The sequence below is a fragment of the Heloderma suspectum genome, chromosome 1 (genome assembly GCF_057233095.1).
Source record: "Heloderma suspectum isolate Gila_16-S chromosome 1, 16-S_ref, whole genome shotgun sequence".
NCBI lineage: Eukaryota > Metazoa > Chordata > Lepidosauria > Squamata > Helodermatidae > Heloderma > Heloderma suspectum.
In genome coordinates, this window is record NC_139458.1 from 212,864,998 (window position 1) to 212,887,576 (window position 22,579).

General features: G+C 44.1%; 1 protein-coding gene across 1 annotated transcript in view; it reads left to right on the forward strand.

Moving 5' to 3' along the window:
- The window catches only part of NRP2 (neuropilin 2), a 228,783-nt gene extending 209,036 nt beyond the window's left edge, over positions 1-19,747 (forward strand). Inside the window, exons 16-17 of the mRNA XM_084818435.1 lie at positions 12,038-12,106; positions 14,510-19,747. Of these exons, the coding sequence (XP_084674561.1) occupies positions 12,038-12,106; positions 14,510-14,814 (374 nt within the window). The 3' untranslated portion in view covers positions 14,815-19,747. The remainder of the gene's footprint in view (positions 1-12,037; positions 12,107-14,509) is intronic.
- Positions 19,748-22,579: the final 2,832 nt, after the last annotated feature.

Genomic DNA, 22,579 nt, shown 5'->3' on the forward strand with positions numbered 1-22,579 from the left:
ACTGGAGCAATTTTTTAAAAAACATAATTACATAATTACACAGTTGCTTTCCAACTTTGTTTCCTAGCCTTTCATAACATTATTTTGTGTTTAAAATATCAACTGAATGTAACTGAATTGATTTGATATCTGGGTGTGGTATTTTAAATGACAAATATATATTGGAACTCATATGCTTAATCTGAAGCATTTGCCCTGGACACAGTTTTTTAAGAGCTGGCATATCTACTTCCCAAAATCAGATTTGGAAGGAATTTACATTTTTAGCTACTTAAGCCAGAAGTGTTTTTGCAAATTGCTTTGAATTATTTTAATGTCAATATTAAAATCTATCTTTTGATGGGAATTATAACAAACCGTCAGAGAGTTCTGATCTGCTTTTGGATTGCATAGCTATGGAGACTGCCTGATTGAGAGGACTTTTCTAGCCACATCCATCAAGACGGAATATTTGGGATGCAAACCCATAAAATGTATTGCATTGTACACCACCCAGAGAACTTTGGTTACTAGGCGGTTTAAAAGTACAGTAAATAAATAAGTAGATAAATAAATAAAAGACCTGATTCACAGCTCTGAAACCAAAAAGAAGAATTTACTACTGCTGGAGGATTTACTACAGCTTGGAGCTGTAGTAATTCCCTGCAGACTCCAGCTTAAGTGAATGGGCAAAATGCTTCTATGTGTAAAATGCCTCTGTATAACACAGTATGTTGTTAGATGGTGTGACACCCACATCAACCTGTGAATCACTGTATGCTTATGTGGATAGTTGTGCTGAGGCTAGTGGTAGCAGCGTAGCTCCTTCCAGCGGTATTACAAATTGGTCTGTCAGTCACCCCGAAGCCAGCGGGATTAAACTGACCTCACATGCAAATGCTCTGGCTGCAATAACTTCTGGATCATGCTGAGAGAATGAAGCAGCTTTCGTTTAAAAAGGAAACCACATGGTAAGACAGCAGTGGAAATGTGTGCATCACAGTGTAATTGTATCCTGACCTCGCGGGACCCTTCCCTGTCTCCATTCTCCAGTGATCAGATTTCATGTTGCACTCAGTTCTTAGCATCTTGGCTCAGGTTTGCCAACAAGTGTGCTGCCTAATGCCAGCCGGTCTACAGTAATATGCCGCAGCAACTGGAAACTGAAGTGATGGGCCACCAAATCTATTTCTCATCAAGCAGCCATTGCTTGCGCATTTAAGGGAGAAGCGGCAGACGGGCCGTGAAGTCTGCTAGAAGCCATCACTCTTCCAAAGGAGCCTCACATATCACAACTATAGGTGGCAATTTGAATTCACAAGATTTGCTCATTCAGAATGGAGCCCGTGTGGCCTCCTGCTCATATCCCACAAGTGCCTGTGCCTGAATCCCCAAACAATTCCCCACTAAATAGGATTAAGGCTTCACTACAGAACTGGACTAGGAAAGGAAATGGGATTGTGGGGGATAAAGCTTTTGATCAAACACAAGTACCAGAAGTATTAGCAATGGGAATACAGAAAATTACTAGCAGAGTAAATAGCTTTTTGTATACGTGTTCTCTTTATTCAAATGTTCCCCAGTGTATGCTTCATTCTTTAAGGCCTGGAGAGTATGTTTTCTTTAGAAAACATTGATTATCTGATACTCTTATATAATTCCCTGCCACTTCCCACAACAAACTGCAGAGAAGAAAAATAAAACCAAGGCACACGGCCACAGTCGATGTGAATTGCCCTATTTCACAGATAGGCACTTATAAAATCTTTACTTTTGCCAAAGAGACGGGCCCACAGTCTCAGCTCTTGAAGGGAAGAGGAGCAGAGGAGCACTTCTCCTTAAGTGAAGCAGCAGGCATGTGGTCTTACGCCCTTTTCACCATGATTAATCCCCAGAAGCTCCACCTGGGGGAATTTTGCCGTGTCTTGGGCATGCAGCCAAGGTGATCTGTGTATAGAAATCACTTTCCATACACAAATTAGTCCTTGCTCAATTGGAGCAACTAATCATTCTGCAGTAAAATTATAAGTTTGAGAATATAAGGAATTTGAAGTATATGTTGTGCCCAGTGCTACAGCTGGGTAATTTTAGATCCTGGACTTAATGGTCTCATGCCTTCAGACAGCCATGTTGTGAAGCACACAGTTAATATTTCTCTCCCACACACACCCAAATCTCCCATCCATTCCATGTTTTATAACTGCTTCTACATTCCTGTTATATTAGAGTAAAAAACAGCGGGGGGGGGGGGACCTGTTTGCTACCTCTGATAAATAAATACTCTGAGTATGTGCAGTTTCAGATTTTAGTCATTTAAATCAAAGCACTGTCATGAAATAAAATGGGAGCTTGCTTCTGCTGTTATAATACTACACACGTTACTTGAGGAAAAAGTACCATTTTGTTGTAGAAAATGCATATATTGATGCTAGATTTTACTATGTCATTTCCTCCCAAGATTGGTAATAGATGGGATTAGATCTAATGTATGTGAAGTCTCCACCCACTTTTTGCATGTTAACAGCCCCTTAGCCTTCTTTCAACAGGAGTAATTTGTCCAAAATCTGCACTTATATGTAATTTAGGTATCTTTTGGTATTTCTCTGCCAATTTTAGAGGGCTTTCAACTAGTATCTCATTTTATTCCCTGTGTTACCACCACTTCTTTGATTCCTCTCTCTTTTAGCTCAACCTCTGTTGTTGGATTATATTTGTCCTCAAAATAACCCTGTGATATAGGATGCTGCAGTTCCTTTCTTAAAGTGGGGAAATGAGGCTGAAAGCAACCTGCAAGTCCACAGCTTAGCAGGGAACCCAGATCAGCTGCCCAGCCTCCTACCCACAGGGCCTCTGTGTAATTTCCCTTTTGTTTACTCCTTCCTTTGAGTACATGCTTTAAAGATTAATGCCCAGAGTGTGAGCCTTTTGCATTTGGCTAATACCGACATTGCAGAGAGTATTCGTTTCTGTTAAATTCTTTCTTAGCATGCACTGTTTCTCCAGGCTCCCCTCCTTATGTAGGCAGGCTCCTCTGTGATGTGGAAAGCAGCCCTGAGAAGCTGAGCGTTCACCCAGTTTACCAACCAATGGCTGCAGGTCTTCTCTCCTATGAAAGTAGGCTGGAGTGTGCGTGTCAGGTGGAGTGTCAGGCCATTTCCAGCTTCTGGGGGATTATGTGTAAGCACCACACACACACACACACACACACACACCTGGGCTCATTATCTTCCGCTGATCCAGGCTGACAAAGGTCATGTGAAAGAAACCCTGGAAATAATCCAGCCAAAGTTAAGCACTTTTCAGTCCCATTGGTTATAAGTGCACTCTGTTCACCTCTTCCATTAAAATCGAAAAGTAGCTCTTGTTCCATCTGCTGATCCCATCCTTTCAGATCCAATGGGGTCACAAGGGTGAACATCACCATTTGTTTCTTGATTTGTAACTGGCCCATGGTGCACCCTCGCAGGCGCACACACACACACCCCGCCCCGAACTCAATGGCACTGTACACGTTGGGTTCTGTTTCCAAGATGCACTCTGGCAGATTTTCAGCTCTTGAGCCAAGATGTTTCCATCTGGGTCTGTTGGTCCTGAAGTGGGCTAAGAAATCTGCACTCACTTTTAAAATAATTATTTCCTGCAAATATGATATAGCTTGTTGCTTTTATTTTATTGGTCAAACAACAACAAAACAACCCAATTCCTACCCCTCACTCTGTTCTGGTTCCAACTGTGATTAAGCTGGACAGAATTACTTTCCATAAGAAATCTTTGCATCCTATAAGGTCTCCTGGACAGAACTTTCTGAGGCCTGCTTTACCATGAAATAATATGAAACATTTGCTGCAGACTGCAGATTTCCAGATTTGGGGATGGGGACATATTTCTGCTTCTAATCTCTTTCTCATGTATGTTACTTAACAATTAGCTCCAGTCAAAAGCTGGGGTATCTAAAGCCAGAACAGGTTATTTCTCTTTGGGGGAGTGAACAGTGCTGTGGCCATGTGTCCTACTTTACAGAGGACAGTCATCTATTTTAAAGTACTCTCTATTTTAAGGTTTCTCAAACTTTCTGCTCCCAGGACTCACTTGACAGGGCTGAAAATCACTGAGACCCAGTAGTCACAAAATGGGGGCTGGTGCAGGTGAAGCCAGAACGCAGAACAATGATCACTGGAAGCAACACTAAGGCTAGTTAAGAAAAACCTGGATGTATTAAATATATTCTTCAAAATAATATTATTAAGAATTAAATCACAATTTAAAAAGAAACTAATTTCTTACTTACAGTCAGTAAATCTTCAGACTTACACAGTTAACAGTTTTCTTCCCCCCACCCCCACCAATCCAAGTTGAACAACTGTTTGCCAAACTTGCTAAAAAATAAATACCCTTGAGCATGAGCAATTTTTCACTTTAAGCTCACATATCATTTCACCATCATGACTGCAGGCATAAAATGGAGTTTGCTTCTGCTGCCCTGATGCAGTCTAGTTCTCCTCTACTCAGCACTGGTTAGGCCTCATCTGGAGTACTCTGTCCAGTTCTAGGCACCACACTTTAAGAAGGATGCAGGAGAGGGTTCAGAGGAGGGCAACAAAGATGATCAGGGGACTGGAAACAAAGCCTTATAAAGAGAGACTGGAAGAACTGGGCATGTTTAGCCTCGATAAGAGATATGATAGCGCTCTTCAAGTACTTGAAAGGTTGTCACAGAGAGGAAGGCCAGGATCTCTTCTCAATCATCGCAGGGGGCAGGACACGGAATCATGGGCTCAAGTTACAGGAAGCCAGATTCTGGCTGAATAGCAGGAAAAATGTCCTGACTGTTAGAGCAATACGACAATGGAATCAATTACCTAGGGAGGTGGTGGGCTCTCCCACACTGGAGGCATTCAAGATGAAGCTGGACAGCCATCTGTCAGGGATGCTTTGACTTAGATTCCTGCACTGAGCAAGGGGTTGGACTCGATGGTCTTATAGGCCCCTTCCAACCCTACTACTCTATGATTCTATGATTAAAACTAGTAAAAGATTTGTGCATGTGTGTAATAAATGAAAACATGGCCCAGGCTATCACATCAAGCCAGCCATTTGTTCCCCACAAAGTCTTGCTACCCAGACCACATAAAGTCAGCAGATAAAAAATTACTACAGTTTACATCACCTGCCTCCCAGGAAGAAGATCATGGCTAGGGGGAGACCAACCTGGCCCCATACATCGGCCCCAGAATGAACAGCTGCAGGAATCTTGTTTCACCTTTCTCTGCCAGAAAAGAACACCTAGATTGCCTGAGTTTTGTTTTTTTCTCCTCCCTCCTCATCCCTTTCCCTTTTGTGTCTTGTCTTTCAGATTGTAAGCATGAGGGCAGGGACTGTCTTATTGCTAATCTGTGTAAGCTGCTCTAGGAACCTCTTTTGGCTGAAGAGCAGGGTAAAAATGCTGTAAACACACAGAGCTCACTCACAAATAACACATTAAGCCAGCCAGCCAACCACACCTCCCCCCCCCCCCCCCCGCAATAATTTTGGCTAACCAAACTGCATCAAACCAGCAGGAAAAAATTATTACAGTTTACACAACACAGAATCCCATCCACCCAATTACATACCACATCAGACATACCAATAAAAAAAAAATTAATTCACGTTGCCCAAGGTTTTTTTAAGCAGAAAAATGTACAGGCATGACAGGCCCCAAACAAGCACTGATTTTAACTTTCAGCCAGAACAGCTTCTAAAGCTGCAATCCTATACCCACTTGGACTCTACTAGACTTCCTTCTGAGTAAGCATGGATAGGGTTGCACTAAAAAATAGAAGTGATGATGATGAAGAAGAAATACCTTTTTTTAAGGCTGGAATCTGAGGTGAGCAGTGGTGGTGCCAAAGCACAACACACATATACACAGTCTCCCCCCCCCTCACACACACACACACACTCACACACAGTATTTCATTAATGAAATAAGATTGATGACCACGGTATACTGCTCTCTACTCAACACTTCCTCTGGCTTTCCAACTCAACTATGCATGCCTGCCCAGGATTTGGAAAATAGACCTTGGTTGGATCCAGAGCAGTCCACTCTGGCACCCAGACTGCTCCCCTTGTTCTGCGCTGTTAATGTTTGGGGTGCGGGGGAGGAATTTCTTTCCAAATATGGCATCCACAAGTTCCATAATCTTAGAGCTCCACTAGATGCAATTATTTCCCTGTCAGACACTGGCCCGGTTTGCATGATTACAAGCCACAGTGGCTTGTTAACTACTCTGCGTATGCAAATTGTGTTCCGGCTGATTTGCATAATTGTCCCCACCAGGGGCGGCTTCTCATCTTGTCCAAACCCAGCAAGGGTGGCTTGTTGGGGTGGTTAACAAGCCACCCAGAACCCATGACCTGCTGTAGGGTTGTGGGGTGGTTTTTTAACCACCACCACAAGCCACCCTCGCAGGGTTTGGATGACGCAAGAAGCTGCAGTAGTGGCGACTTGAACTGGCGACCTGGTGCCCATGGGCGCCACAACCCACCCTTAGCAACAAACCATGGTGGGCTACGGTGATCTACGGTGATCATGCAGACCAGGTCACTGTCTCCACAGAGGAGGAGAATGGAAGCCCTCTCAGCTACAGAGGGGCGTAAACAAAGCTTTGTTTTCACACTTAAAGAGCCTGGGGCAGTGAAAGGGGAAAGGAAAGCTTTCTTTTAACTTTTAGGGAGTCTGGGGCAGTGTTTGTGTATGTGTGCGAGGGACAAGTAGGTGCGACCCAGATGGAACTGTCCTGCAACCCTGTTGTGGGACACGACCTACGGTTTGAGAAACACTGCTGTATTTGAAGGGCTGAGTGTCCAGCCCAAGTCTGGTTTAAAGATAAAGAACGCTAGGCAGGGAGAGCAGCAGGGGCCTTGAAGTTGCCCGTCAACATTTAGCGTCTGGACAGGCACACAGGAGGCCCCCTGGTCACAGTCCTCCCCACTATGGTGAGAAGCATAGGATTTCTGTTTGAACTATAGCAAGTATTTCTAAACGTGCATCTACGTGTATGAATGATCACATGCAAATTTATGCAAATCTGCACCCTCTTCCATCCTCTTTTTTTGGCAGTGCATTTCCTCATTTTTGGCAATGCATATGTGGCCACTCTAATAAATGGCCTTGCAAAATACAGCATTTGTAATATGGAAGTTTGATTTGTTGGAATGACATTGGTTCTGTGAAGGTTTTATTGGCAGTGCATATTCTTGTTTGGGCTGTCACTGTTGTTCAGCAATACCTTCTTTACCATGGTAGCAAACATGTTTGATTTCTGATGCTGCCCCACTAAAAAGCAGGAGTTTCTCATGCTCCTGAATGGGGCATTGAATTTCTGGTGGTTTGTGGAGGGCACTTCCATTATTATTATTCCTTGATTGGAATATGAGAATTTGTGCCATCTAGTGCTCTTAGGTTGACAGTAGGCTCTCTAGTAAACATTACACTGACCATCCTCCCACAGTGGCTGTTCCACCTGGTCATTAAACAATGGTGAAGAATTAGCACCTGCATTTCCTGTCGCCTACCTATCTCTTCTTTCTTCTGTGTCATGTTTATTAGATCATAAGCTGTAGGCAGAGACTGTGTTGTTTTCAAATCTTTGCACAGCATCTAGACAAATATAGGCACCTAATAAATGACAATCAAGTTAACTAACGCTGAGTCAGCCCATTGTTCCATCTATCTCAGCCTTCCCCAACCTGGTGCCCTCCAGAGTTTTGGACTACAACTCCCATCATTCCCAGCCAGTGAAAAGCTGTAGTAATACAGTGTTATGCATGTGCACCCCACTTCCAACTGGTGAGAAATTTCAGGGGTTTGAAAGTTTACCTAGGGTTGTTAGCGCAGAAGGACATCACTAGTGTTTCTGTGATATAAGGTTTATTTACACACCCATACAGGCTGAGCATGAGATGAGGATTCACAGCATTAACACTCCAACAGATTCCTGCTACCTATCAGATGTCCAGGGGAATCTATAGTGCTGTGACAACAAAGACTGATTGTTGTTCTTTTGCTGCAAGAGACTATCATGGCTACCCCCTCTGGAAATCGTTATTAGGATAGGATTTCCTGCAGAGAGGAAAAGCAGCTCTCTCCCTCCTTTTCAGACCCAGTGCTAGCACAGACTGCCCAAACAATAGGGCTTGGTTTGCTCCTGTCCTTCTCACAGACCTCTAAATTAGCACATTCCTTAGGGAGGAGGGAAGAGAAAGGTACACCTCCTTCCAGAACAGTCTACCTACAGCCATCTCTGAGAAGTCCTTTGAATGCCTAAAATTAAGAGCTTCTTCTCACATGATGATATTCACTCACAGAAGGTGGGACATAGTGGGTAAACCCTGAGCAGAATGTCACCTTTGATGTTAGACCACATCTGTATTGCCCTGTAGGTACACACAATACATGAAAGTCATGTAATAAACAACTGCATACATGCACTGGGAAGTCACAGACAGTCTTTGGCTCTCAGAGCACATACACCGTGCCTGCACAACTTGTAGCACACCAAGCTGCACACCCAGCTCACCTGTCACACGTTGTGGCCTGCCAGGTTCTTGACAATCCCCCAGCTTTATCATGACAGGCAGGCCATAAAAAATGGAGGTTTAGCTAATCTCTGGTGGGCCAGCATATATGTGCTGATGAGACGTGCTTGGCTTGGAGGGTTGCAAGTGGTGCAAGCCAGGTTTATACATAGTACCAGGCACGTGTGCAGTTGTCAGATGTGACACTCTACACATAAATGCCTTCGACACATAAATGCCTTCAATACAGGAATTTCGTCACTTGTGAAGTGGTGACTTGCACACTCTTTTTTTTCCCATGGAAGTGCTTTAAGTATGGGGAAGGTGTCACACTCTAAGCATGCTAGGGCTCTGTGGCTACTCCTGAATCCCTTTCTGAGTGGCAGTCTCTCAGCCTGGGACCCTCCTGCCAGAACCAAGCACAGGAGCTGACCAGCACAGCAGCACCAAAGGCCGTGGTTGCGCCAACGTTGGGGATTGGTTTTTGTGTTGGCGCAAGGGGACCGGTTGTACTGTGAGCAGTGCCAGCCATGCAGCAGGGCAAAGTGGCTTGGGAAGGCAGGAACTGGAGCCTGAATAGTGCAGCCGGACTTTTAAAGTTTTGGCCCTAGCAGATCATTTGGACTCTGCTCTAGAAAGTAAAATGCCTTGGGCTGGCACTGGCTGGGATCCTGAAACCTGATCATACAAACTCCTGAATCAGTTCTTTTGCTCCTGCTGATCACACTGTTCGTTTACCAGACATACTAACCTGTAGTGGTGTGGTGGTGAGTTTTGAAGGCCAGGCGCTCATCATCACAGTCCCCATAGCCATGCCCCCACGGAGAGTCCAAAAATGCAAGCATCTGTGTTGATGTGTGTATGTGTGTGTTGGTATGTGTGCGCACATACAGACATACCAAAAAGCTGCAGCGCATAGCATAATAACCACTTTATCAGGATCAGCGGACAGTCAGAGAAGAGTGAGCTGGCAAAGGGCAGCGTAAGTGGCTAGCATTTTGGACTCTGGCTGGAGAAGCCTGAGAAAGGGAAAGAGAGGGACACAACGAGTCTCCAAATAGCATAAGACTACCAGGGCAACATTTTCCATGTTCCTTTTCCCAGCACCAGGGAGAAAGTTTATTTCAAAGTCAATAAACCAGTTCTAGCAGTTTTCATCTCCATCAGGAGCAGGAGTTTTGTAAAGCCAATGGATCATAATTGCCCATTCAAGACCAAGCCACCCCCAAATACTTTGCATTACAACAGGGATAATTTGCAACAATATATTTTGCTGGGAAAATCCATCCGCGCCCCCCTTTGAAGATTGCTGCTAAGCTCAGAGGGAACAGAGGTTGTGGGGTGGCCGATGATATCATCGTCCAGCTAATCAAAAAGTCCTACCACTTTGACCCTGTGAGCCCAGGCTCCACTACAACACTGCTTAGCTGGTGCATGTTCCAGCAGTAGAGCCCCATACAGTTTTCTGCACAGCAATTACTGTTTTAATAATTACTGTTTTAATAATTGCTTGTAATTCTTGAATGTTATATCACCACACTGCTTGTGAGGCATTTGTTTGTGCAGTGCTTGTCAGGCACATATTCACGTTTCACTTCATTGGCCTTACAAATTGTCGGCGGATTGTTTGTTTTTTGTTTGTGTTTGAACTTGTGTGAAAGATGCCGAACAGCAGAATACATTTTTCTAGAATGACAAAAATGTTTCTATGTGACTCTGGTTTTTGGCACTTAATGGAAATAATTTAGGACAAAAACCCAGCAATTCTGTTCTTTGAGTTCACTCTTGAACATGTTTGAGGTTCAGCCATCTTCGGCCCCTGCTTGCACAAGCGTGTTCAATGCTTGATAACATCAGTTGATGACTTGCATGTGTGTAAGCCATCACAGATTAGATGCCACTGATAGATGCTTCCTATCATCTCAAACACAGCCCGTTTCAGTAGGAACAGTCCACACATTTAGGTCTACACGATGGCAATAGTCCCATGTGCCAGTGTGGTGTAGTGGCGAGAGTGTTGGACTGGGAGCTGGGAGATCTGGGTCGTAGTCTCCATTCGGCCATGGAAGCTCACTGGGTGACTTGGAGCCAGTCGCAGACTCTCAGCCCAACCCACCTCACAGGGTTGTTGTTGTGAGGATAAAATGGAGAGAAGGAGGAGGAGGATAATGTATGTTGCCTCGGGTTCCTTGCAAGAGGAAAAAAGGTGGGATATAAATGCAATAAATAAATAAATAAATAAATAAAGTGCTTAAAACAGAGATATACCAATCATGTAGAAAGAGGGGAAGAACTGTTTATAACAGTAAGAGGAAATCTGGCAAGGAATGCAGAACCCTTGCCTAAACTTTCCCGAAGCTTTTCTCTCTGAGAGGAGAGGGGCTGCAGAAAAATAAGCAGCAGGTATGGAGGGGAGGGTTTAGTCCCCTCTCACCTGTGCACCCCTTTTCGCTGTTTAAAATTGGGCCTCCCTACCTACTTAGGGGTCATTCTGCATTTGAATAGCCAGAACTGCTGTGCCATCTCATCTTGTTTGGCACTCAGCTTGCCAGCCATCAAATACTGAGTGAAGAAGTGTTGTGTGTCCATGTGTGAACGAAGCCTCTGCTACCTTTGAATGTGGGGCTTTGTGCAGATGGTGGAGTGGAGAGCTAAATCCCGACCACATGATGCATTAATCACTAAAGAAACATACATTGAAAATATGCTAAAATGACTTCTTTCATGTAGGTACGCATTTATTTATTTAGAAAATGTACCAACTGTCTTTCAGAAGCAACTTCTGAAGGAGATGCACATTGAAATACATATTGTGATGAAACCTTAGCACAGTTTTCACAATATTCCTTCTTCAATCTGTTTCAAAGAACCGAAAGAAAGGTCTCTCCCAAAGGAAGGGTTTGGTTCGTAGAGATGATTTGCATGACTACCTGAATATGGACATCAATTTGTTGAATTTCTACACATTACTAGCATATTCTGGCTTTTACATTAATACATAGGTAATGATGATGCACAGCTTCCAGAAATCACCTTGAATTCATTTGGACCAAGTTGAAAGAGGGTCATTTGGTCTTTGCGTCTACTGAGATGCATGTCAGATGATGACATGCAGAGTGTGCTAAATAGATTTTGTGTTAATGGTGACTAATGATGTGCACTGTTGAAAGTTACAAAGTTAATACCTGTGATCATGGTACTAATGAATTATAGCCATTATGAAAACACCACCAACAATGTTTCAATGGCAATCAGAATTATCTAGTTTCACACACACCCTCTCATTTTCCCTAAAAGCTGCTAGAAATTAAATAAAAGGTACTATGATGCACATGACTTCCTTTGTATGCTCAAGAATATTAATGGAAGCTTGCCCTGAGTATGAATAGCCTTGGAAAAATTGCTTCCTCAAGCCCACATATCTTATGAAAAGTGTTGGTTATTGCTAATTTGTGAAGTAGGATTTTAAAGTAATACAAAATATTTGTCATTACAGTGGATTTCCCAGCATTAGAGGATGATGTTTCAATTCATGGGGAAGACTTTGGAGAAGACGGTGAAGATGGTGAATATGAGATGTGATTTGCATAACAACTACCTTAGAGACAAGGGGTTCATATCTATCTCAGTAACAGCTGCCCAGGTGGCCAGGGCAGGTTTTGACTTCATAATGGATGTTGCTAACTAGCATTTGTACAGCCCAAATGCATGTGCTATAAATATTGGGATCCTTATCTGTTACTGGTAGGAAGTATATAGTGATGCAGTTACATGTGACAATCATGCTGAACTCCAATAATCAGAAAGAAGAGAAAAACTGAGGAAGAAATGTTTTCCGCAGATGGAGAGACATTCTCACCCCCATGGATAGTGACAGATTATTTTATCCAGAACAGTTTAGAGTATAGCAAGCTAATACCAGGAGTACATTCTTCTCAAGGCGTTCGTGCAGTGTAGTGTGGTAAGAAAACTAACTGGCATTGCATAACTATAAAACCTGTTGCTGAACTTATTTCTTATTTCTTATTTCTTCTTCTGCTGCTGCTGCTGCTTCTGTAGTTATTTCTGTCAGCACAGAATTAACATCCTTCAGATACAATAGATCAAAAGGAACAGAGATTTAGGGAGCAATCCTATGGCCGCTGGGCAGCATTTAGACAGCCATAGAACCAGCTTGGATCTTGGTTCCCAGAAACCCAACTCCCCGCCCCCTCCCCTGCCGCCTCATAGGAGGTGCAGGTCATCCCCGTGCTTGGAAGAGCAGCACAGACTGGCCGAAAAGGGGGCGTTCCTGGGGGCAGGGAGGGGAGGGGACTGCAGGAGCGCCGTTATGACACTTCCTATGCGTCGTACGGCCTCCCCCCCACTCTGAGGCGCCCCGGCTTCACAGCTGAAATAGGCTGAATAGCCGCAAATGCAGGGCAGCTGGAGTGCAGAGGAGAAGATCCCCTCCGCGTTCCGCCCGCCCTGCATTGGATAGTCAGCTGCCTCTGAGTTCAGAGTCGGCCTACTATCCCCATAGGATTGCACCCTCCAAGGCTTAACTGAATCATAAATTAGGGACAAATTAGGCGTGGAAATTTGGCAACAAAAACAGTTTGTTTCACTGCCAGTTGGGGGGGGGGGAATCTTGCACTCTTTCACGCTAAACCAGAACCACAAAGAAATTCTTTGAAACAAGCAGAGAGAAAACATGGAATAGGAAAAATCTTAAACTGAGATAATGTAGAGGTCTAGGTGACACTGCCCATGAAGGAGTCCTGCCTCTTTGCAGAGGACAGATTAGAAGGGAGGGCTTCACCAATGCATGTGGCTTGTGGGAGATCAGTGCACCAACAGACTCTCCCATGCAGTTACACCCATTAAGATCCAAGGCAATGTTTATGCAATTTATTTGGTGTCCATCGTAAGCAAATTGCACAAGGAGTCATGAATTGATGTGATGACACCGATGTTGACAGAGAACCAGTGCGGTCCAGAAGTTAGAAAGTTAGGCTGAGCTACAGGAAATCAGAAGTCTTATCTCTGCCGTAGGCTTATGGTGTGGCCTCAGGCAAGTCCGTATCTCTCAACCGTTCCATCTAACTAGAATAACACTGTATAACTGGGAAAGTTGCCAACTTTTTTCTGGCAAGGCTCCTAGGCTTGTAATAGCTGTGTGACAAGCAGAAATTCAGCAGCTGGTGAAGCTTTCTCCTTCGTCATTGTATTTGAATTCTGGAAAATGTAACACCTGCTGAATGCCTGCTTCTCCTGCAGATTAAAAGCACAGGAGACCTACCAGGGAAAAATGTTGACAACTTTAGTTGTTAGGGCAAGCTCAGTAAAAAATGGCATAGCCCTTTGCAGATCAGAAGTGCTATGTAAGCAAAAAGTAATATTTGACTTTATTGTTGGCTTCAGCCATTTTAACCACATTAAATATTATTGACAAATGAAGGGCTAATTCATACATGAGAAAGTCTCCCATGATCACCATGGGAATGTGTGGCATGCCTTCAAGCCAAACACACATGGAGGCATCATTTTTGTGACCTGGCATCTCCATCCAGGTATATAGAGGAGATCTGCATGGATCCCTTCACTGCTTGCATTTAGGAGGACAGTGAAAACTTTTTTTAAAATCAGACTTTTGACCCCTCCTAGATTTTGACTGCTGTGAGTTCTCTTGTTTGTTATTGTACTTTAAAAAAAAAATGTACACTGTTCTGATCTCCTTAGGGAGGAAGAGCAAGATATGCATGATTAAAACAAAAAACATACTCCAGTTCCCAAGATAGCAGTAACAGGAGCAGATCTTATGTATACCACAGTGCACACTAGCGGCACCTCCCTGTAAGCCCACCTCTGGTCCCCTCCCCTCCCAATGCAACCACATGAGGACTGTCTCGCATGTGAGCCAACTCTTAAGACGCACACAAGTGGGAAATGGCTCCTTTTCTGACAGGCTACTTCAATTATATTTCAGACTACTTAGGCCTGGAGAAGAACAACACAGCCTTTTCAACCAACTCACCAATAACTCCAAAGGTGGACAAGGAGAAGAACTGGCTGTACACTCTTGACCCCATTCTGGTCACCATCATAGCCATGAGCTCTCTTGGCGTCCTCCTTGGGGCCATCTGTGCTGGGTTACTGCTGTACTGCACCTGCTCCTACACTGGCCTGTCCTCTCGGAGCTCCACCACCCTGGAGAATTACAACTTCGAGCTTTATGACGGCATCAAGCACAAGGTCAAAATGAACCACCAGAAGTGTTGCTCTGAGGCATGACTGATTGCACCAGAATTGCATTTGACATTTCATTCCAGCAAGAGGGGCTGGTGAAGATTACTTTTTATATGGGAACTGAATGCCATAATCTTACACAAGCCGGTGCTGGAATACTGAAGTGGGGAGGGGTCATTGACAGTCCTGTTATTTTAAAAAGGAAGATGATGATGATGGCAGACAAACTTTAAATAAGAGCTGCAAGAACTATGGCTAATTGTTTTCGTGGTAAGAACTGGGTTGGGGGCAAGCAAAGGAGCTGCAATGCTGTTATTTCTATGTCTTGTGTGACCAAATCTGATCCGCAGGAGTCAAAATGTTTGGTTTGCATTTAGGAAGTGAGGAACAAAATGTTGATCATTATTTTCCACTTCCTTTCTCTGACAGGAGAGCTGAGAACTCCAGAGAGTTTTTCTCTCCCCCGCCCCCCTCGGTTGCTCCTCCTTTTTAGTAGCCATTCTATCCCTAGAAATTACACACAATCACACAATCAAGCCCCGTCCAGCTGGTCACCATTCAGAAATGATCCTTGATTTTAAGAAATTTGTTCTGTGCTGTAGGTAATACCAGCCTAGGAAGCTGTAGCTTCTAGGCCCCAAAATGAAAGCATGTTGTTGCCTTTACCTTTTTCTGATCAGGAAGGGACGGCAGTGGGGGGGATTAGGTTTGCGGGTCAATGGGAGCAGCAGTGCTTTCTTTCCAGATCACAAAGCAAAAGAGAAAGGCAGCCTGAGGTGTGAAAGTCGACAGAAGCGCCTCCTCTAGAGAAGCTGAAGAGCCTTAAAGTGATTTGTGAATAAGAGCCATTTATTAAATCCAGATCTTGGATTGAAACAGCGGAGGCCTTCATCACAAGGGCTCTTTCTTTTACTTTTCTTTATGTCCCTTAAAAAATCCTGTTCTTTTATTATAAGAAAATTGCAGCAAACAAAAGACACAATTATTAGGTGCCCAAGAACTCAGGAGATGGCTTTTTATATGCTTCAAGAGGAAGACAGGCTGCTATATATATTTTTGTTAATGCAGTGGCCACTCTGATGGGAAAGAAGTAGAGCTAAAGGGGGTGGTGGTGGAAAGAATAGTTATCCAGCGCATTGTAGAGTGGTATTGAAATCTCCATGCTCTGACAGGTGTGATTTCATTTCTTCATTAGCTAGTAATAAGGGCTTAATTCTACAAAGACTTATAGCATGATATGCCCTTTGAACAGATCACTGACATCAGGGACTTGATTCTTGTGCTGTCTGTCTGGCAGAGGCATAACCTCTTCGCAGATTTTGGTCCTTCGGTGAAACCCCACCATTACAACCCTTTGGGTTATGCCCATTGCAGGGTATTGAGTCTAAGCTGATATTCTAGTGTGGATGTGGGATAGAAGGTCTGGAGCAATCTGTTGTCACCTTCTTATCCCTTCAGAATGATGCAACTTGCTTCTTTGTGATTTTCAAAACAAATTGTTCATTTTTGAAGGGTTTGGTGTGCGTGTGTATCTTTTTTTAATCAAGTGCCTTAGAAAAATATTTTTTTCTGTTTACTTAGAGATGTGTGACGTATCAAAATACAAGGGAGACATTCACCCTTTCTCCTGTTCCTCTTCTTTTCATCATCATCATCATCATCATCTTTTTCTTCTTCATCATCATCATTGGATCTCTACTGGGTAGAGTTTTGTCTTTTCAAGTGGTCAGATATATTTCTAATGCTGTTATGTGTACTGCTGTGTCATGCTCGAGGTGTGTTGCAGACCAGAAAAAGAAGTTTACAAATGCCAAGTTTCAATTTCCAATGCCTTTTGTTTCAGCTCTTGGCAGCAATCTTCAAGCGACTTTCTTAGGAGAAATCAAGGTGACTGAAATGTAGGAAATAGAATCATAGAATCATAGAATAGTAGGCTTGGAAGGGGCCTACAAGGCCATCGAGTCCAACCCCCTGCTCAATGCAGGAATCCAAGTCAGAGCATCCCTGACAGATGGCTGTCCAGCCTCGTCTTGAAGGCCTCCAGTGTGGGAGAGCCCACCACCTCCCCAGGTAATTGGTTCCATTGTCGTATTGCTCTGACACTCAGGAAGTTTTTCCTGATGTTCAGCCGGAATCTGGCTTCCGGAAAGATCTCCAGATGGGATTTTCAGCAGAATTTCAAAATCGGTGGTAGTTTGAGGAGTGCCACCTGACAGCCCAATGCTAAACATTTATGCCACTGTGATATTGCCGCGACACTGGCATAACATCATGTTTTGTGATGTTGTGCTGGCACAGCTGTTGATAAGCTCTGTCCTAGGCAGATATGTAGTAGTCCAGTGAGAACTGGGGGCTGCTTCACACGTTACACTTTTTAGGTGTGCACTTTTAAAATGTAACCTGGGAATATAACAAATATATCTTAGCAAACAAGTGTGTCATACATGTAGACATGCAAGGAACTGAGGATTTGGTGCAGCTCCCTGTTTACCATGTAATGTGTGAAACGGTCCTCTGAGCAGCTTTGCATGCATGCTTACCACGCTGAATATCCACAGCTTTTGGCATGTGTGGTTCTCTCCACCAGGTACACAAGTGCATGAGCAAAGCACTAATTTCTAGTAATGTGCTGAGGCCACAATCCAGCACGGTGTTAGACCCATTGATTTCAGTGCATTCAACTCTGTGATGGACCATGGCCTTAAAACAGTGGTTTTTACACTGTGGCCTGGGGCTCCTCAGAAGCTCTTCAGGAGTTCCACAATGAGATCAGAAATAATAGCAGACATACATCCCTGAAAAACAACTTGACCATGCACCATCAATCATTCGTAAAACGAAGAGCAACGCTGGGAGCCTTGAGCTTTTTCTAAGCTAGAGCATACACGCCGTTCACACAGGGCGAGCAGCCTGCAAGCCTGTGGCTCGTGTGAGCCGTGCACGTGCTTGAGAATATGCCCCAGAATCCCATGCAGGAGTTACATGGCAGATGCTCAGGGTAGGGATGGCAGAGAATTCCGCCACGGATTTCAGTGAGGCCGAATGCACGGGGATTCGGCCCCCCGAAACCCGTGGCGGAATGGCCTCTGCCCCACCGTGGAATCCCCCCCGGGACTAAGCTTACCTGGGGCAGATGTTCCGGCAGCAGCGGCTCCAGCGGCGGCGGCTGGTCTCTCGGCCGGCTGCTGCGGACTCAAATGGCGGCCGCCGTGGCGGCTGCCATTTGCATCCGGCCAGGCTGCCGTGATAGGCTACGTAAGTATTTACATAGCCTATCACAGCAAAGGCAGCTATGCAAATGGCGTGGCTATTTGCGTTCCCCTTTTTTTTGCTGTAATAGCTTACGTAAATATTTACGTAGGCTAAAACAGCGAAAAAAGGGAACGCAAATGGCGGCCGCCGTAGCCGCCGCCATTTGCGTACGCTGTTTTTTTCCCCCCCAGAAGGCTGCCCAGCAGCTGGATGTCTGGCTGCGGGTGGCCCCGGCCAGCGGCTCCGCAGAATCTCCGCGGAGTGGAGCAGGCTGGATTAGGATTTCGGGGGGGGGGGTGCAGAGCGCCTCCCCCCCACCGCGAATCACCCCGTTAAAAAGGTAGGTGACTTTCATACATCCCTAGCTCAGGGGGTTCCTCAGCAGAGGTCGATGTAGAAAAGTTTCCCTGGTGGTAGAAAACGTGAAAAGCGCTGCCTTAAAAACAGCCCTGATTTTTAGCACTCTAAAAAGAGCACCAAAAAAGTGTCCCTTTTTATAGATAGATAGTTATTGTATCTATCCGACATATGCCACATACAAACACACTTCTATTTTCCTAATCTTAAAGAAACACAGAGAGTAATCATCAAATTTACAGGGTCATTTTGCAGACAAGATTGCTGCTACTATCATTAAAAACAGGCCATGGCTCAGCCAGAGTTAACCACTTTTCAGTCCCATTGATTTCAATGGGAGAGTTAAGCATGTGCTTACCTCTGGCTGGATTGTGTCCCAACTTTATTTCTCTTCTATATGTGTGAAGGATGAAGGAGGACAGGCTGTATCTGTAAAGGTCACCTGACAGGAGTAATAGATATATTAAAAGGTAGTATTGCTGTCTATAGTAGACATACAGAGAGTGAGAGTTCGTGTATACATATATTTCAATGCATATGTGTTTGCGCGTGCTTGTGAGTTCTCTGTATGTGTTATATATGTGAGTGGTGATGTGGGACTACTTGTATCTTGAATTGGAGGCCGGAGGATGCTACTGCCCTTGGCGTGAATTCAACGGGGAGTTTAGCGCAAGCTGCATACAATGAAACCAGCTCCCTCTTGAAGAGTCCCATACTTTTGTATTCCATGTTGGTGGATACAGGGGCTTGGCTGTGTGCACTCAGTGAGCGGAATCAGGCCATAATGCTGCATAGCTGATACCTCACTTACCTCTCTGCTGAGTGCTTTATTGTTCTAATGCAGAAAACTGTGTTTGATTGTATTTTTAAACAGGGCGAGGAAAAAATATATGGGTGCGTATATTCATGTCAATACATCTTCATCTGCAAATATATGTTATCTTTGATGGTCCATGTTCTTTGGCTGATTCCCCCTTTGGAAATACAGGGAAAAACCAGCCAACCCAGTGTTAACAATGCCTTTGTTGAAATACATGTTACTCCCACGCCTTCAAGGTCATCTTAGTCATGGCCAACAGGAGGGCTGCAGTGTAGTTGATCCTTGTTTTATAGGGAGGTGTCAACAAGGAAGCATGGGGATTTAAAAAAAAAATCAATTGGAAAAATTGTATGCAGGAAATAAAATTTCTCACATTTTACCAGCTCAAGGTAGTTTGACCATTTACTGGCTGAGCCAGAACATGTGGACTTTAAAGCTTTTACTGTGATTCTTCAGTGTTTAAAGAAAAACAAACTCAAACTGTGTTTCTATGATTTGTATAAAAGCCTTTTAAAAGTACTATTTAATAAACATTATAGTAGAGACTTTTTTCCTGGTTCATTTCTTTTGCCGTTGAGAAGGCCTTCCTTCCTTTATGCTTTTCAACCTGATCCATCAAGGGACAGCTGCACACCAAAGCAGAAGTGTGGATGTGGGTGCAGATGTCCATGTAATAATCCACTGCCCATTAAACTGGCTGGATGTAGATGAGTGATGCGCACCCCCACCCAGGGATACCAGTTGTGCCACACAACTAGTTGCTTGGAACTAGAACAGGATGGAGGTGTGAATATGTATCACTGCAATCTCTTGAACATCTATGGCAGTAAGTAGTTTCAAAACCACTTGTTCTATAAAATCTTGGCTGCAATCCAGCTAAAACTATGGTAACTGTCCCATTGAAACCAATTAGTTGCGGCTCATGTCCCTATTTCTTTCAACCGGGAGAGCGGGGGGAGAGTGGGTAGCTCAAATCTATGCATGTTTACTTGGAAGTAACTACCACACTTTTCAATTGGCTTACTATCAATATGCGTACATAAGATTTGGGCCTTAGTCAAGACTAACTTTAACTAGTTAGGACTTGTTTTATAACATAAACACGGATGATAAATATTGGACGAGAGCAGTCTGAATACAAGAAACGTTATCACCTGTGCCAGTTGATCTGCCATCACTATACACAAACACTGCCGGGGAAGGTGCAACATCTTATTCCAAGTTTGTCATGGTAGTCAGCCTTGGGATTTCACACGGAAACCTTGTGGAATATTCATGCCTTTGGGACGGAATGGTCCTCTGTCCTGTGATGGAGTGCATATTTGGCAGGGGGGACAATATACAACCCCTCTGACTTCCCTCAGTTTTGATCAAGTCATGCACATACACACCCTTTCTAAAACAGTAGCTGACAAGTAAAGAGGTACAAGATTGTGTGTGTGCTGGAAACAAATCAAAATTCTGTGCCAAGGCAACCCAAATTCTGCACAAAGAAGAGCTGGATTCTGTGACTTTACCAATGATGCAACCATGCATATTCATGCTCGTCTGGCATTCTTTATTGTGCTGCATGTCGTAATGGGGAGGGGCATGATAGCCATTGGGCACTTAGGAACACACGCACACATACCCCAAACACAGGAGATCTTAGCCATACATCTGGCCTCTGATAATTCACAAGGCATTTCCCACATATGCTCAAGCCCATCTTCAGAGCTACAAGAAAAAGAGAAGAGACATGCATTGCTTTTAACATGAAAGCAGAGATTCCACAGAAGCTTATGTTCTTTGCCCAGGATCACATTCCCCCGTGGCTTGTTCTTTCTTCACTTGTGCAGAATCACAATCACAATACAACCAGGGGCACTCAGACCTGTGGCCCATCAGCATCTTCATTTGTGCTATACTGCAAAGTTCAAGGTTTTGTAAGAAGTGTCATACTTCCATTCAATGGTTCCATGTAGCGATGCTGCCGAATTTTGTAATTAGCCAGCTCACTGGTCAAACTTTGCCTATTTGTAATGCTCACCTTTTAAACAAACCTGAACTGGCATTTTACGAATTTGCTATTCAGTTCAGAATTGATCACAAGCTTCTGAGCACGTGCAGCCTGTATCTAAACAATGCTATTTCTACACACGCACTGAGTTGGTTGGATTAACCCTTTTCTTGCTTCAGTAAACTGTAATGAGGTCAGACCTCTCTCTTACTCTTGTCGAATTGGATTTGGGTAATTGTTGTTTGTACCCTACTTTTATTTTGTTCCGTAACTAAACATGCCACTGGTGGGTGGAGTGTTTCTGTGAGGGACCATGAAAAAATAACTAATCAGGAAAGGTGCACATAACATTGTGACAGATGATGTCATGATGCACTATGCATTTCCAAACTACAGTACCCAAGATACACTTTGCGCAAAAGCTTGTTTAAGCAGAATGAGAGTTAAGAATGTAAGATGAGCCCTGCTGGATCAGACCAAGGGTTCATCTAGTCCAACGTTCTGTTCACATAGCGGCCAACCAGCTGCCAACTGGGAACCCAGAAGCAGGGCATGAGCGCAACAGCACCCTCCCACCCATGTTCCTCAGCAACTGATGTACATAGGCTCACTCCCTCTGGTTCAGGAGGTAGCACATAGCCATCAGGACTAGTAGCCATCGATAGTCTCCTCCAGGTATTTGTCCAACCCCTTTTAAAGCCATCCAAATTGGTGGCCATCACTACATCCTGTCGTAGCATTCCATGCTTTAACTGTGCGCTGTATGGAGAAGTACTTCCTTTTATCTGTCCTGAATCTCCTCCCCATCAGCTTCATAGGATGACCCCAGGTTCTAGTATTTTGAGAGCGAGATAACGATGTCTCCCTATCCACATACTCCAAACCATGCAGTTTTGTACACCTCTATCATGTCTTCCCTTACCCTCCTTTTTTCCAAGCTACACAATCCCAGCTGTTGTAACCTTATCTCATAGGGGAGATGCTGCAGCCCCTTGATAATTTTAGTTGCCCTTTTCTGCACTTTTTCCAGCTCTATAATATATTTTTTTTAGGTGTGGTGATCAGAACTGGACACAGTATTCAAGTGTGGCCACACCATAGATTTGTATAGGGGCAGTATGATTTTGGCAGTTTTATTCTCAATTCCTTTTCTAATTATGCCTAGCATGGCGTTTGCCTTGTTTACAGTGGCCGCACACTGGGCTTTTATCAAGCTGTCCACCACAACCCCAAGATCTCTTTCTTGGTCACCACTAGCTTAGATCCCATCAGGTTAAACTTGAAGTTGGGATTTTTTGCCCCAACATGCATCACTTTACACTTGCCTGCATTGAACTGAATTTGCCATTTGGAGGTCCATTCTCCCAGTATGGAGAGATCCT